Source organism: Gopherus evgoodei, unplaced genomic scaffold (genome assembly GCF_007399415.2).
Source record: "Gopherus evgoodei ecotype Sinaloan lineage unplaced genomic scaffold, rGopEvg1_v1.p scaffold_32_arrow_ctg1, whole genome shotgun sequence".
NCBI lineage: Eukaryota > Metazoa > Chordata > Testudines > Testudinidae > Gopherus > Gopherus evgoodei.
Genome location: NW_022059994.1, coordinates 3,690,544 through 3,704,929, shown reverse-complemented (window position 1 = coordinate 3,704,929; position 14,386 = coordinate 3,690,544). Strand labels below are relative to the sequence as shown.

At 48.7% G+C, this 14,386-nt stretch overlaps 4 protein-coding genes across 12 annotated transcripts in view; 3 read left to right on the top strand and 1 right to left on the bottom strand.

Moving 5' to 3' along the window:
• LOC115640751 (zinc finger protein 436-like) overlaps positions 1-14,386 on the top strand; it is a 452,700-nt gene that overhangs the window by 7,604 nt on the left and 430,710 nt on the right. The window lies entirely within an intron of this gene.
• The window catches only part of LOC115640730 (zinc finger protein 260-like), a 341,512-nt gene that overhangs the window by 2,810 nt on the left and 324,316 nt on the right, over positions 1-14,386 (top strand). The window contains exons 1-5 of one of the 6 annotated variants that reach the window (XM_030543670.1): positions 9,347-9,743; positions 10,787-10,874; positions 11,409-11,535; positions 12,159-12,272; positions 12,550-12,639. The exons of 1 other annotated variant lie outside the window; for it this stretch is intronic. In XM_030543670.1, coding sequence (XP_030399530.1) covers positions 9,676-9,743; positions 10,787-10,874; positions 11,409-11,535; positions 12,159-12,272; positions 12,550-12,557 — 405 coding nt within the window. In that variant the 5' untranslated portion in view covers positions 9,347-9,675 and the 3' untranslated portion in view covers positions 12,558-12,639. Of the gene's footprint in view, positions 1-9,332; positions 9,744-10,786; positions 10,875-11,408; positions 11,536-12,158; positions 12,273-12,549; positions 14,031-14,386 lie in introns of those variants that run through there. 4 more of the 6 variants (XM_030543666.1, XM_030543669.1, XM_030543667.1 and 1 more) reach the window with 4 other exon arrangements.
• LOC115640774 (putative zinc finger protein 66) overlaps positions 1-14,386 on the bottom strand; it is a 687,485-nt gene that overhangs the window by 474,853 nt on the left and 198,246 nt on the right. The window lies entirely within an intron of this gene.
• The window catches only part of LOC115640675 (zinc finger protein 850-like), a 542,158-nt gene that overhangs the window by 371,365 nt on the left and 156,407 nt on the right, over positions 1-14,386 (top strand). The window lies entirely within an intron of this gene.

Genomic DNA, 14,386 nt, shown 5'->3' with positions numbered 1-14,386 from the left:
GTGCCAAGAACTGACTGCCTGGAGCCATGCTTCTCGCTGCAAAAAGGCCTCTCCACCTCAAGAGGACTTTACAACTGATGATCAGCCTGATTCTCCTTGTGGTGCTGCTGTTTCTTTTGGATAGCAGAAAAAAGGACAAGATAACGTGCTAGTAACCTCTCCCTTGTCCACTGACAGAACTACCATGCATTTGGATTGTGCTAAAAAACCTAAAGCATTACAGGGTGATGTGCTAGTAATACAGGGTGATGTGCTAGTAACCTCTGCCCTGCAAAATGCTAAACCACGACTGTTCCAAGAAAGAGGTAGGAACACTCGCTGTACTGAAACCACCAACGCCCAGGGATTTCTGACCACAAAGAACATTAAAAGCTGGCAGTGGTGGGATAAAAAACAAAGTATTGTATACTAGCAAGAAGGAAATTATGGGGACGAGTCTTGGAAATGTGGTATTCATTGGATTTTGGGGTTTATTCCAAGTAATGCATGCTGTGCTTTTGGACAAATATCTTAAGCATGTATAGCACTCCCCAGTTGGCTTTCAAATGATGAATACCAAAGGCACTTTTCTGCCACAAATCTCCCACGCCCCACCACTAGCACTCCTGTAATATACCCAAATACAAATATAGTCTAATGAAATACAGTGGCCTTCACGTCTTAGTAATTTACTAAAATTCTGCTCAAAAAATTGATTCTTTAGAATTCACCATAAGTCATATAAGCAAACAAGTAAAAAACAAATGGGTCAGTAAAAGTAGAAATATAGACTATCACTGCAAATAAGCCCCCAAAATCTAAAATTAGAATGAATGGGTTCTATAGCTTGGTAAATATAATAGCCATTCCCAAAATGTGTAGTATGTTAAATGAAAAAGGCCCTTATTGTTACTTAGTCATCCAATTAGTAAATAATTAAATGTATACCCAAAAAGCCTGTTCTGCCACCAGAAATTTTACCTGTACTAAAATAATCCCAGTAACCAATAATTTAACCTGCACCATATTGCAATATATCCCTTCCCTTGCTATTAATGCTAATGCCTCCCCAAAGTGTCTAAAAGTGTTTAGCCAAGAAATGGGGGATGATACTTCACCTAAAAAAAAAAAATCTAAAATAGCAAGAAACTAATTAATGCTATGCTAGGGACTATAACATGTACACTGCCCGTCTCGAGTTTTCAGGTCACCTCTACATATTCTAATTGCTCAAAAGGAGCTGCCATTAGGTTAGCACAGCAAAGGGCCTGGGTTTCCTCTTAAAAAAAAATAAATAAAAGAAGGGGGAGGACTTCACTAATCACCTATAAAATGGTGCCAATAGCACAGCTGCAATTTGGAATATCTACAAAGGCCAACAACATAATTAAATTAGGACAATTGGAAAAGGCCACAGGTCTTCTTACCAGAGCACAGCTAACCCAGGTACAGGCTGGAGTTGGTGAATTACGTGTTATCTCTGCCATTCGTTCAATGACCCAGAAACTTCTGATGACGACGGTGCTAAATATCACTCAGGCTGGGAAGGCATTGCAATGAGATCTGGCTTGTTCAGAAATTCAGGATTTCCTGAATGACCAGCTCATGGCCATTCAGAGTGTTTTGGAGCATCAGGCTTTGCCTACGGCCCTTACAGACACTTCAGGAGTATCATCTGATCTGTGGCCGTAAAGACTTTCTGGGTGGAAGTGCAGGCATTCGCAGTGCTCCTTCCAAGCATACAGACCAATTGGAGGGATGTGGGTACAACCTGGGAATAACAGGAAAAGCTTCTTTTGCTATATTCTTAATAAGGCTTGTTTTTGATAAACTTCTAAGTTACTAATAAGGTTTGGAAAAGTGGGTGTGTAACTGTTTGTGGTTTTAAGTTTTAAGGTTCCTTGTTATCGGGAGAGCTACCAGCATATGCCTGAAATAAAGAAGCCTCAGGCTGATCTGATTCAAACACAACGTGTGGTTAATTTTCCACCACAATGTCAAAGCCACCACTTTGCAAGACGTACATTTTAATCTCACCACTGCTGCAGGCAATAGAGTTCTACAATCAGCCCTGAGATTCCAAATAACCCTTTAATTGAACTGCCTTACTACCTGACCGATTCCAAAATTTGCTTTCACTGCTACCAAACGTCCAGAAAATCTCTGAATTACAAGGTCAAATTCATATACTCCAATATATATATATCAAATTGAAAAGTGTGCCTTCCATACAGCCTATAGGGTATCTACTTTATGTACCAATTATCTTGTTGTGCTATGTAACTAAGGCTGTACAACAGCCCCATCATATTATTACAATGGGAATGTTAATGCTTTTATTGCTTTTGTTTAGCTTAAAATTATGTTGTCGTAAAGACATAATAGTAATAATACATGTTCATACTAATCCAGGGCCAGTGCTTCCATTAGGCGACCCTAGGGGTCGCATAGGGCACCAGGATTCAGGGGGTGGCATTTTGTGCGCTCCCCACGGGGCACACGGGAGCTTCCGGTGCCACTCCCGTCGCGCCGCCAAAGAAGGACCTTCTGCCGACGTGCCGCGGAAAACAGCAGCAGGCAATTGAGCCGCTCAATGACTGCCGCTGTCGCCCACGGCATTTCAGCAGAGGGTCCTTCTTCGGCAGCACGATGGGAGCGGAACCGGAGGCTCCCGTGTGCCCTGTGGGGAGCGCACAAAATGCCGCCCCCCGAATTCTGCCTAGGGCATTAGAAACCCTGGCGCCGCTCCTGTATTAACCATGCATTGTTGTTGCAGCCAACCAAAGCCCATGAGGCTAAACCATTTAATCTAAAATCAAAAATGCAAGGTTTAATAAAAATAAAAGTTTAAAATTGATTGTTGTGCTAGAAGCACAAAAGGGGTGTGCGTGGAAGTGTAGTAGCCATTTTGTGTTGTCAAGTGACAAAGTAAAAGACAGGCTAACCTTCTTGCTAATAGCGCAAGATTTGTAGAAGCAGGGTTTGTGCTAGGCGGCTGGGGAAATGGTCAGAAATGCTGTTCTTTGACCTTGATTTAATAATAATAAAATGTAAACTGCAGCAAAGCTTATTTAAAAAATTCAGGCAAAAATGTATAAACAAACTGCAGCTATAATCTATTTATTGTCTATTTAAAAAAAAAAACGGTATAAAGGCTTGCCCCAATTGTTTATATTTCGAGCCCTACCTAAAGTAGGGGAAATTCCCTGCCCAGGTGTGTAGTTCCCCTCTTGCAATTGCTTAAGAATAAACTGTCTCCAGGATAGGTTGTAGATGGTTGATGATGCGGTGGAGAGGTTTTGACTGGAGACTGTAGATGATGGCCAGTGGTGTTCTGTTATTTTCCTTGTGTGATGAACTAGGAATGTTCTTAATGTTTTCTCTGAATACTGTGTTGGTGCCTCAGTGTCCCCATGGCAGTTCTTAAGTATCTGGCAGAGCAAAGGGCCAGTGCACCTAAATGCCTGACACTCTGTCTCTTAGCAACTGATGGCCTGGGCCCCTCCCCTGCAAAGTTGCCAACTGAAGGTGTTGGAGACAAAGAGATCAGGTGACCTCGTGTCCAGGGAAAGGAGCTGAGCAGAGAGGAGGGGCTGTGGGGGGGTTGTTAGTCTGGAGCTGGCTGGGGTCGAGGAATGAAGTGCAGACGGGGGGGGGTCTGGTTCACTGCCCCCCAGAATGGACCCAGCCTAGGGGTCCGGTTCGCTGTATCTACAAGCTCTGTTTTAGACCCTGTACCTGTCATCGAATAAACCTCTGTTTTACTGGATGGCTGAGAGTCACGTCTGACTGTGAAGTGGAGGTGCAGGACCCTGTGGCTTCCCCAGTACCCCACTGAGGCGGGCTCGCTGTGGGAAGTGCACGGAGGGGCAGAGGATGCTGAATGCTCCAAGGAGAGACCCAGGAGGTGAAGACGTGTGAGCTTCTTGCCCTGAACAAGTCTGCTCCAAGGGAGAGGAGGCTCCCCAAAGTCCTGACTGGCTTGGTGGGGAGCAGTTCCAGAGCATCGCCCGGTGACTCCGTGACACCTTGTTGGGCCTGTCCTGTAGTAGGTGACTTCTGGGTATCCATCTTACTCTGTCAATCTGTTTCCTCACTTCCCCAGGTGGGTATTGTAGTTTTAAGAATGCTTGATAAAGCTCTTGTAGGTGTTTGTCTCTTTCTGAGGGATTGAAGCAAATGCGGTTGTGTCTTGAGGCATGGCTGTAGACAATGGATCGTGTGATGTGTCCTGGATCGAAGCTGGAGGCATGTAGGTAAATATAGAGGTCAGTAGGTTTCCAGTATAGGATGGTATTTATGTGATCATCACTTATTTGCACTGTAGTGTCCAGGAAGTGGATCTCTTATGTGGACTGGTCCAGGCTGAGGCTGATGGTGGGGTGGAAATTGTTGAAATCCAGGTGGAATTCTTCAAGGGCCTCCTTCCCATGGGTTTATATGATGAAGATGTCATCAGTGTAGCACAAGTTGAGGAGGGGGCGCTAGGGGAAAAGAGCCCAAAAACCGTTGTTCTAGGTCAGCCATAAAGATGTTGGCATCCTGTGGGGCCATGTGGATACCCGTAGCAGTGTCGTTGACTTGAAGGTATAAGTTGTCCGCAGATCTGAAATGGTTGTGGGTGAGGACAAAGTGACAAAGCTCAGTTGCCAGGTGTGCTGTGGCCTCATGAGGGATACTGTTCCTGACAGCTTCTAGCCCATCCTCATGTGGAATATTGGTGTAGAGAGTGTCTCCTCTCAGCAGGCTCAAAAAAGAGGCTCTCTCTGGGAAAACCCAGCTGTAGGGTAACCCAGTTTGTTACTGAAATATGCCATAGTTCTGGAGAACTCCCACAGAGTAACTCTTCAGAGATAACAAAGGGACTGACTGTCCCTGTTAGAAAACTCTTATTTGGCCATCCACCAATGGAAATAAAGGGGTAAATAAAGAAACTTACAATTCATCTGTAGCACCTGTACCATGGAGTTCCTTGACCTCATGACTCACTAAAGACTTTTCCAGTATAAAGGTTCTGAGTATAAGAAGGGGTGGGGAGAAGGGCTCTGGCCACCTCCCCTGCTCCAGCTCTACTCATGGGAGCAAGATCACTTGACAGACAATGGCAGCATCACTGAGCTGGGGGAGTGGTCCTAGCTGGAAGGCTTCCCAGTGAACATGGACTGCTGAAAGCTTTGGGGTGAGAGAAATCCCTTTGCTTGTAAGGGTACGGCAACACTCCAAACCTAAGTTGACCTGTGTGAGGTTGACTTATAACCACTCCAGTAATGACTGTGGTAGGTGATGTTCACACAATCCTTGGATCGGTGCAGCGCGTCCTCACCAGGAGCCCTTCCACTGACCTAAGAGGAGCAGTGGGGGGAGCTGAGAGCCTGGTCTCTCCAGTCCAGCAGCAGCTCTCTCCCAGGACTGTGGCTGCCCTACAATCTCTGTGTGAAGTGCCCCCCATCTAGGCCCCATTCCCTGCTGGTCAGAACTGAGTCTAACCGGTCTGCCCCCGGTTACTTCCTCCACCATCAGAAAGTAGAAGTTGTTCCTGACGCATTCCCAGCACTTATTGCACACTGTTGCAGGTGCCTGGTTTTCAACCATGAAATCCAGTCGAAAAGGGGACCTGAGAATATCTGGTCAGATCTACTGACCGGACACCCAAAGTCGAGTTAGTTACTGCAGGTGGGGAGGCACTGGGTCATCACTCACATCAGACCCTACTCAGCTGGGGCTGCCTCCTTGCTGCCCTGGACAGCTGCAGCTCCTAGGCCTGGCTCCAGAGGCAAGTCCCTCCTGACCTAGCCAGGGAGGGGAGGAAGAGAAGTGGAGGGCGGGCAGAGCCTTGGAGGAAGAGGCGGAGTTGGGGCAGGGCCGTGGAAGGAAGAGGTGGGGCAGGGATGGGACCTCAGGGGGCAGAGGCGGGGCAGGGAAGGTTCCAGCACTCTTGCTTGAGTGTCCATTTTTAAATATTGAGTCGCTAGCTGAGAAGTTGTTAAAAATTTTAGCAAACGTAGTGTTGTGGAAAATTGACCACACCGTTGATTTTGGATCAGACAGCCCGAGGCTCCTTGATTTTGATACAAGCATATATGCAGGGAGAGACAGCATAACCTCATGCAAGAGGTAAGCTGCTCTGCTTACTACAAATTTTACCATGATAATAAAGGTTAAAACTGCAAAACGTAGCAGGGTGGTTACACATGTTAATGGCCTTCTTTAGAATATAATGTTGATAATAAGCAAACTGATCAATTAATTTTCCATCTATGGCTTTTTCTGTTATTGTCTTTGTCAGTCAAGTGTGTGGTTTGACTGTTCTAACAACCCCTTCCTTGTGGTCAGGTTATGCAAAAGCAGGTGTTACAAGTTGGCATGAATGGGGACCCTCTGTCTTATCACCAGTTCCCTTTTCCATATTCATTTCCCCTTTTTTGGGCCCTTTCCTTATCTTTCAGTCCCCTCATGCCCTTTGTATAGACAAACAAATTAAGCAGAAGTTCTAAGTTTTGCTCTTTAGCCAAAAGGTTTTGCTCTTAGCTAAAGTTTTGCTCTTACCTAAGGGCCTGAGGCCTACAGGAAAAACCTCAGGCCTAAAACAACAGGAGTAACAGGAGAGCCGACTTTTCCCTGTCAGTAGAAATAACATTTTTTCACAGCTGCAGACTTACTAGCTAGCAATAAATAAATTATGATTTTGATGTTTATAGGTGTAAGGGGATTGTTGGCCTTGATAGGGAAAATCGACCCCCGTATAATAACAAATAGATATACTGCCTATATATGCTCCATCAGTGTAGGCCTTAAAATTACTAACTTTATAAGAAATAAGCTTCTATATTAACAACTGCGGAACTGAACTCCCAGGAGGCAGTTTCGTAATATACAAACCCCGATCATGCTGCTAAGGAAGGGAAAATTCAAAGTCCCCTAATAACCAGCTCATCACTGCCCTAGAATAACTCATTAATAAGCTTGCGTTAGCAAAATAACTTGGTATCAGCATAAAAACATCTGGCCGGAATTGGGAACTGGACACCAGACACTGAATCCCAGAGGGCCATGCGAAGCTTGTCAGCCAGACCGCAAGTAGGGGTAACTGAACTGTCAGGGTCTCCTGACAATCAAGTAAACATCTATAAGGAAGTGAAAAGATAAGGCTTGCAATTTTACATATGTTATGCCATATAAGGACAATATTAATTGTGTTTTTGCAGTATATGCCATGTGATAGCCAAATAAGGTTGTGATTTATGTGTAAGCAAGATATGATAATTTGTGGTTTTAAGCTTTATAAGGACTGGCAAAAAATCAGTACGGGAGAGCAGCTTAACCCTTGCTAGGGAATATGCTGACTCTCCGTGTGTGCACACATGTATTGACGATATATCAATAAAAGGAGCCTCCGGCTGTCTGATCATATTGACAAGGTGGTGGTCTTTTCCCCAACAGCCTCTTACTGCAACTTAATGAGTTGGCCATTAGTTGGCTGTCTCCTAATACCAAAAGAAAGGGGAAGGGGCAATGAGAAATCAAGATCCTGAGACTGACAATGGGAAGGGGCCAATGCTCAAGGTCAGCCTGATTGACAGGGCAGGCAGACCAATGAGGGAGTCAGCAGCCAGGCGTCCTCTCCTCTGTGTGAGTGGAGCTGGCTGGGCCAGGGCTGAGCGCGAGGTGCCAAGAAGAGTGGAGAGTTGGGCTGGAGGCAGAGCAGCAGCAGTGCTGTGGCAGAGGGAAACGGGAGCAGTGCGGAGCTGGGAGCAGTGACCCAAGGGGACCCTGGGCAAGGAGATGCCCTCAGCCAAGAGGCCTTGCAGGCTAGACTGGGTGTGGTTTGAGCATTGGTCTCCTAAAGCCAGGGTTGTGAGTTCAGTCCTTGAGGGAGGCCAGTTGGGGATCTGGGGAAAAATCAGTACTTGGTCCTGCTAGTGAAGGCAGGGGGCTGGACTCGATGACCTTTCAAGGTCCCTTCCAGTTCTAGGAGATTGATATATCATCATTTATTTACTTATAAATAATCCTGACAGGAAGAGACTGATTTAGGAAGAAGGGTCCTGCCACCTAGAGCCTGAGGGCATGTGGCCACCACCAGAGTAAATGTCTGATCTGCAGCATCCCTGCAGCACAGACAGAGCCTGGGCAGGAGGCATGGGACATGGGAGGAACAGACTGTGAACTGCCTTGGCATCCCACAGATGCTGTTTGTGGTTCTCCCTCCCCTCCCCCCCACAGAATGGAGTGACATGTTTTCCTTTAATCTTTCCCACTTTTCTCCTTATTTTTGTATTACTTGTTTAATAAATTGTATTTGTTCTGAACTCTGTGTAATGATCAGGGAAGAATCCAGAGTGAAGGGAACACCCCACAATGGGGATATCTGTAGTGGGTGATCACAAGAAGATTGGGGGTTGAGCACCTCAGAAGCCCTGAGCCCAGCCTTGGGGTTATGGGGACCAGAGTGGAAGGGTGGGGTGGGGTGGGGGGGGGTCCTTGAGGTCATGTAGGCCTGTGAGTAAAGGACTCAGATCATTTTGCTTGCCAATTCCATGGTGGTGCCATATAAGCCAGAAAAGTTCCCCACACTAGGAGGAACATTCCCCCCCCCTTACCTGTGTGCATATTTATTGGCTTCTCCTAAAGTTAGTTAGGATTATAGGGGAAAGTGTCAGAGCAGCCACCAGTGAGAGTTGCTGGCCACACTCTGAGGCCACCAAATTTTAGTCAGTGAGACCCCCTGGGCTAGATGATGCTGATGGTCCCTTTCTGATCCTAGAGTCCTGGAGTGGAACGGGAGCCGGAGCCCAGAGATGCTGCAGCGCGACCCCTGCAGCGCTAGGACCCAGGAGCGGCCGGGAGGCGGCTGTGGGGCAGCGAGCGCTGGGCTCCGGCCCGGCAGCAGGAAGTGACTCGCAGCCGCTGCGGTGACTCTGGCTCCCAGGCTCCTGGCGAGATCCCCGAGCCCCGGCGGCTGGTGCTGGGAGCCCGGAGCCCTGGCTGCAGCCGGGAGAGGGGAATCTCCAGCAGGGCCCTTCCCGCTGCTCCCCAGGAGCCTCTCCCAGGGCAGAGCCCCCGGCCCGGCCCGGCCCCTGCCCCGGGGGGCCCCGCTCGGAGGGAAGGTGAGGGAGACCCGCCCCCCCGGAACCCCCGGGCTGCAGGGGGCGGAGGCTAAAGAGGTGCAGGGGGTGAGGGCAGGCGGGGGGAGCGGGGTGGGGGCAGGAGGCGGGTGCTGGGGCTGCGGGGGGCAGGCTGGGATGGGGGCGGGGGCGCACTGGAGGGAAGATGGGGGGTTCGGGGGGATTGTGGGTCTGAGGGGAGTGAGGCTGGAATGGGGGAAGATGTGAGTGGGGGGCACTGCGAGGGAAGGGGATATCCCCAGGCAGCTTCTCTGCCCCATGGGATACAAGTTGGGAGGGGCGGAGAGAAGCTTTTCTCCTGAAACTGATCCACCTAGCTTTGGTAGTGATGGGGGGGAACTAACCCCTCAGGGCGCAGAGGCTACAAGGCAAAAACCCAGCCCCCCACCAACACCCTGTTCCCTGTGTGTTACTGTCAGACACACCCGTGCTGGTGGGGTCTGTGTGTCTTGAGTGTTGGGGGCTGCCTGGGGTCCTGGTCTGATTGTCCTACAGGATTCAGATCTCAGCCACACCAGAGTCAGACCAGAGTCACTGCTGACTCTGGCAGGCAGGGAGTGCACATGGGCCAATGGGATTAGGCTTTGTCTGCCTGTTCCTGGGGGCTGCCGGGGGAGTCCAGGGCAGCTCATTCTTCAGGTGGTGCTACCAGAGGGCTGTGGCTGTTGCCAAGGGAGAGGGGTTTACACTGCAATTGGGAGCAGTCCCCCAAAGCATCCCCTTTATTTCTTCTCTTTTTCTAGCATTTGGCTCAGAGTTGCTGTTACTGGAAGGGTCTGAAGAGCCTGGGGGAATGTGGAAGTGTGAAAAGGGGATTTGCAGCAGCTATCTTGGTATTTTTAAGAGACAGAGCAGAAGACAGGCTGTGAGGGATAATTTAGCAGGCCTTAAGCTTCAGTCGAGGTCCTGAGTTTGGTCAAGCTTGCTTACAGGCCTTGAACTAAGATCCTGCTTGTTTCTGTGTAAAAGGGGCAGAAGGAGTCAGAATAGAAAAAATCCCCTTCCCAGGCTCGGCTTAGGTCCACCAGAGCTGCTGGGGAGAGGAACCCCTCCCTCAGCCCAGCCCAGGACCACAGGAGCTCCTGAGGCTGGGAAGAGGTGCCTCTCACCTGGCCCCGAACTTCTGCGGTGAGAGAGGGCTGTGGGGTTTCCTCTCTCCACTGCAGTCTGCACCCCAAACCCCTTGTAAGGGAAAAAACAGTGACATCCAAACCGTATAGGCCCAAGCCTAATGTCGAGCTGCCAGGCTGTTCTGATCCAAACACAACGCATGGTCATTTTTCCATGACAAGGCTAACCCTAACCCTAACATTGCAAGATTTGTAGAAGCGGGGATTGCGCGAGGTGGATGGGAAAACGAGATGGGAAGCTGTTTTCTAACCTTGCTTTCAGATAAGGATGGGAAGGACAATGTATAAACAAGATTCAGCTGTATCCGTCGATATATGTGAGGGGAACCTATTAATATGTGCTTTAAACTGTTGTACTTTGGAGACCTGCCTAAGAAAGGAAACCCCCCCCTTCTCCGTAGGCTCCCCTTGCAATTTCTTGAAATAAACTGCCTCTGACTTGCTGCTAACAAATACAAGAGTAAAGACTCTGTTTCTTCCACGGGAATCTACGGGTGACATGGACTGAAGCCCCTTCTGTAACCTCCGCCATTGCTCCTCTTGCCCCAACAGGTTGAGGAATCACATCCACATTTCGCTCCAGATGGTCCCGTCTTCCAGGAGACAGGGAAGGGAAATGGCTGTGATGGAGCCAGCTCAGGTAGGGGATTTTCAGGGAGCTACTGGACGGGGTGAGGGAGAGGCAGGGAGGAGACAGGGTGTGAGAATCCTGCTGATTTTCTGATTAGGCCCATTTGTGTCGGGAGAGGTGAGAGGGGACATTCCCCCATTTCTGAAACAGGATACACCCCCGTAGGCAGGCCTGGGAACATTTTCCAGATTCCCAGTGCTGGAGCCTGAACCCACTGGCCTGAGGCTGCTATGAAATAGGAACGGAAGCTGTTGGGATTCCTGTCCTTGTCCCCGGCTCAGAGCTCTGCTTCATGTATCAGCCCTGTGGCTGGCAGGTGTGTGGGAAATAAGAAATCCCGGCCCTCCTCCGTCTGATGGGGGGGACAGGGAGCTCTCACCTTCCTCCCACCCTGAACCCTCCTGTCTGCTCTGAGTTGGGTGAGGGTGGGATTCTGCTACTCTGGCGGTCCCAGAGCTTCCATTTCTTTATCCTTCCTTCCACGTGACTATTGGGATTGTGGCTGGAGCAGCAGGTAATGACTGGGGCCTTTTGGTGTTTCAGATGCCGGTGACCTTCGAGGAGGTGGCTGTGTATTTCACCCAGGGGCAGGGGGCTCTGCTGGACACTGCTCAGAGAGCCCTCTACAGGGACGTCATGGTGGAGAACTACGAGATGGTGACCTCGCTGGGTAAGGGCTTCCCGTCCATTCTGTTATTAGAAGCCGTGGGACCTACGTATCTGAACGTGTTCAGGTTCTTCCTCAGTCAGTTATATTAGAGGCGAATGGGTTCCATAATGCACAGCTGCCATGGGAGAGACACTTGCATCTCCGTGCCCTCTCCAGTGGGACATGGATGTCAAAACCCAATGGACAACCAAACCATCCCCCTGCTCCATCTTTCCAAGGGGCATAAATCCAGCATTGTCCTGTCTGTGTTGTTTCTTGGCTGCACACACAATCCCTGTTCACCTCCCTCCTTGGGACTAGCTCCAGCCATGGAGAGGGCTCTGGGCTCTGCAGGTTTAGAAAGAGGCAGGGGTTTAAGTGCAGAGATGTGTGTGAGTCAGCAAGGCCCCCAGAGCGCACAGATCCTGGGAACGCCTAGTGAAGGTGTAGTAATAATTCAACTCACCTCCCCAGACAACTTCGTCTGCGCAAGGGGGCTCGATGACCGTGTTCCCGTCCTCTTGGATTCCACGTTCCTCCAGCAGAGCACAGGGACAGGTTCCACTCATAGAATGTCCTTAGTGACAAATACTCCAGCAGTCCTCCATGCACCCTGATCTGGTCTGATTCCACCCACTGCACAGGATTTCCCATTCCCAAACCTGAGCTGATTGTCCAGCTGGAACGAGGGGAAGAGCCGTGGGTGCCCGATCTCCAGGCCTGCGAGGAAAGGCGGCTTCCGAGATACACCTATACAGGTGAGGACTGACACAGAAACCATCTGGGAAATGAAGGAATAAGTTGAGAACCTCAAAATATGGTGTGAGTGACGCCCTCAGTTCTTCCTCATTTCAGCCAGGACAGGGCTGTAGTCAGCAAATATTGCTCACGACTTTCCACCCGTCTTCTTAGCTGCAAGAGTTTCGTTCCCATTTCTCTTTCCCTTTGAGTGTTTGGGTGGGATGTGGAGGCAAAATCCAATTGCTCCGTCTCTCTGTTGGGTTTTCTCTCGATGCTATTCCTCTTTCTCCCCAGCACAATGACTCCTGTCTGGATTGTGTCTCTCCCAGCAGGTGCTGAGCGAGGGAGTGAGAATGAGGAGGGGAATCATCATGAGGAAGTTCCTGGAGAAGTGCAACCACAGGGGACCTTTGTGGGAGGAGCTGAAGGGAAATGTTTCAGTTCAAAGTCAGCACAAAAGTCACTTAAGAAAAGCCACACAGGAGAGAGACCCCACAAGTGCTTAGACTGTGGGAAAAGTTTCATATGGCAGTCAGCCCTTGTTCAACATCAGGTAATCCACACAGGAGCGAGACCCTACAAGTGCTTAGACTGTGGGAAATGTTTCATGCAAAAGTCACACCTTGTTAAACATCAGGCAATCCACACAGGAGAGAGACCCCACAAGTGCTTGGACTGTGGGAAAAGTTTCAGAAGAAGGTCACACCTTGTTGAACATAAGGCAATCCACACAGGAGAGAGACCCCACAAGTGCCTGGACTGTGGGGAAAGTTTCATACGAAGGTTAGACCTTGTTTGTCATCAGTCAGTCCACACAGGAGAGAGACCCCACAAGTGCTTGGACTGTGAGAAAAGTTTCATAAGAAGGTCACACCTTGTTCAACATAAGGCAATCCACACAGGCGAGAGACCCCACAAGTGCTTGGACTGTGGGAAAAGTTTCATACGAAAGTCAGAATTTGTTTATCATCAGGCAGTCCACACAGGAGAGAGACCCCATAAGTGCTTAGACTGTGGGAAAAGTTTCATACGGCAGTCAGCCCTTTTTAGACATAAAGTAGTCCACACAGGAGATTGACCCATAAGTGCTTAGACTGTGGGAAAAGTTTCATACGAAGGTCAGAACTTGTTTGTCATCAGTCAGTCCACACAGGTGATAGGGAACATAACCCTCTCCCGTCTCGTTAGATAAGCTTTGCCATTGTTTTTACAGTTAAATAAGCTTTGCAGTTGTTTTTACAGTCCCCTATATGCAGGCCTCAGGCTTTAACTAAACCAATGAAATAAGAACAATTTGTTTATCAGCATATTGAGCACTGGGGTGTGAGGAAACTAGGTATGAAGAAACAGAGTATGAAACACTGACAAAAGAGGAACTGGGAGGAGGACAAGGGGTCCCTTGGGTGCCAGCTCAGCTCAGCTCTAAGCAAGTATAGTGTGGCAAATATTGCTTACTTAAGGTAACTGCAAGGAGGGGTTACAAAATGACCAGCGCAACAACTGCCAAAACACATGAAACATGTTGAAATAGCTTGCTGATTTGCAATATTTTATGCCAGATACGGTAAAATATTAATCTTAATTTGCAGTGTTAGCAATATAACCCAAATATGGGTATGTTTATGTGTGACGTTTTGCGGTTTTAACCTTTATAAGCTTGGTAAAAATTGTATGAGACAGAGCAGCCTGCCTCTTGCGTGGGGTCTATGCTGTCTCTCACTGCATAGATGCTTGTATGAAATAAAGATGCCTCAGGCTGTCTGATCTAAAATCAACCATGTGGTCGATTTTCCACAACACAGGAGAGAGACCCCACAAATGCGTGGACTGTGAGAAACGTTTCATAAGAAGGTCACACCTTGTTCAACATAAGGCAATCCACACAGGAGGGAGACCCCACAAGTGTTTGGACTGTGGGGAAAGTTTCATACGAAGGTCAGAATTTGTTTATCATCAGGCAATCCACACAGGAGAGAGACCCCACAAGTGCTTGGACTGTGGGAAAAGTTTCATAAGAAGGTCACACCTTTTTCAACATCAGGCAACCCACACAGGAGAGAGACTCCCACAGGTGCTTGCTCTGTAGGTAAACATTCAGACAGAGATCAACCCTGGTTAAACAACAGAAAAT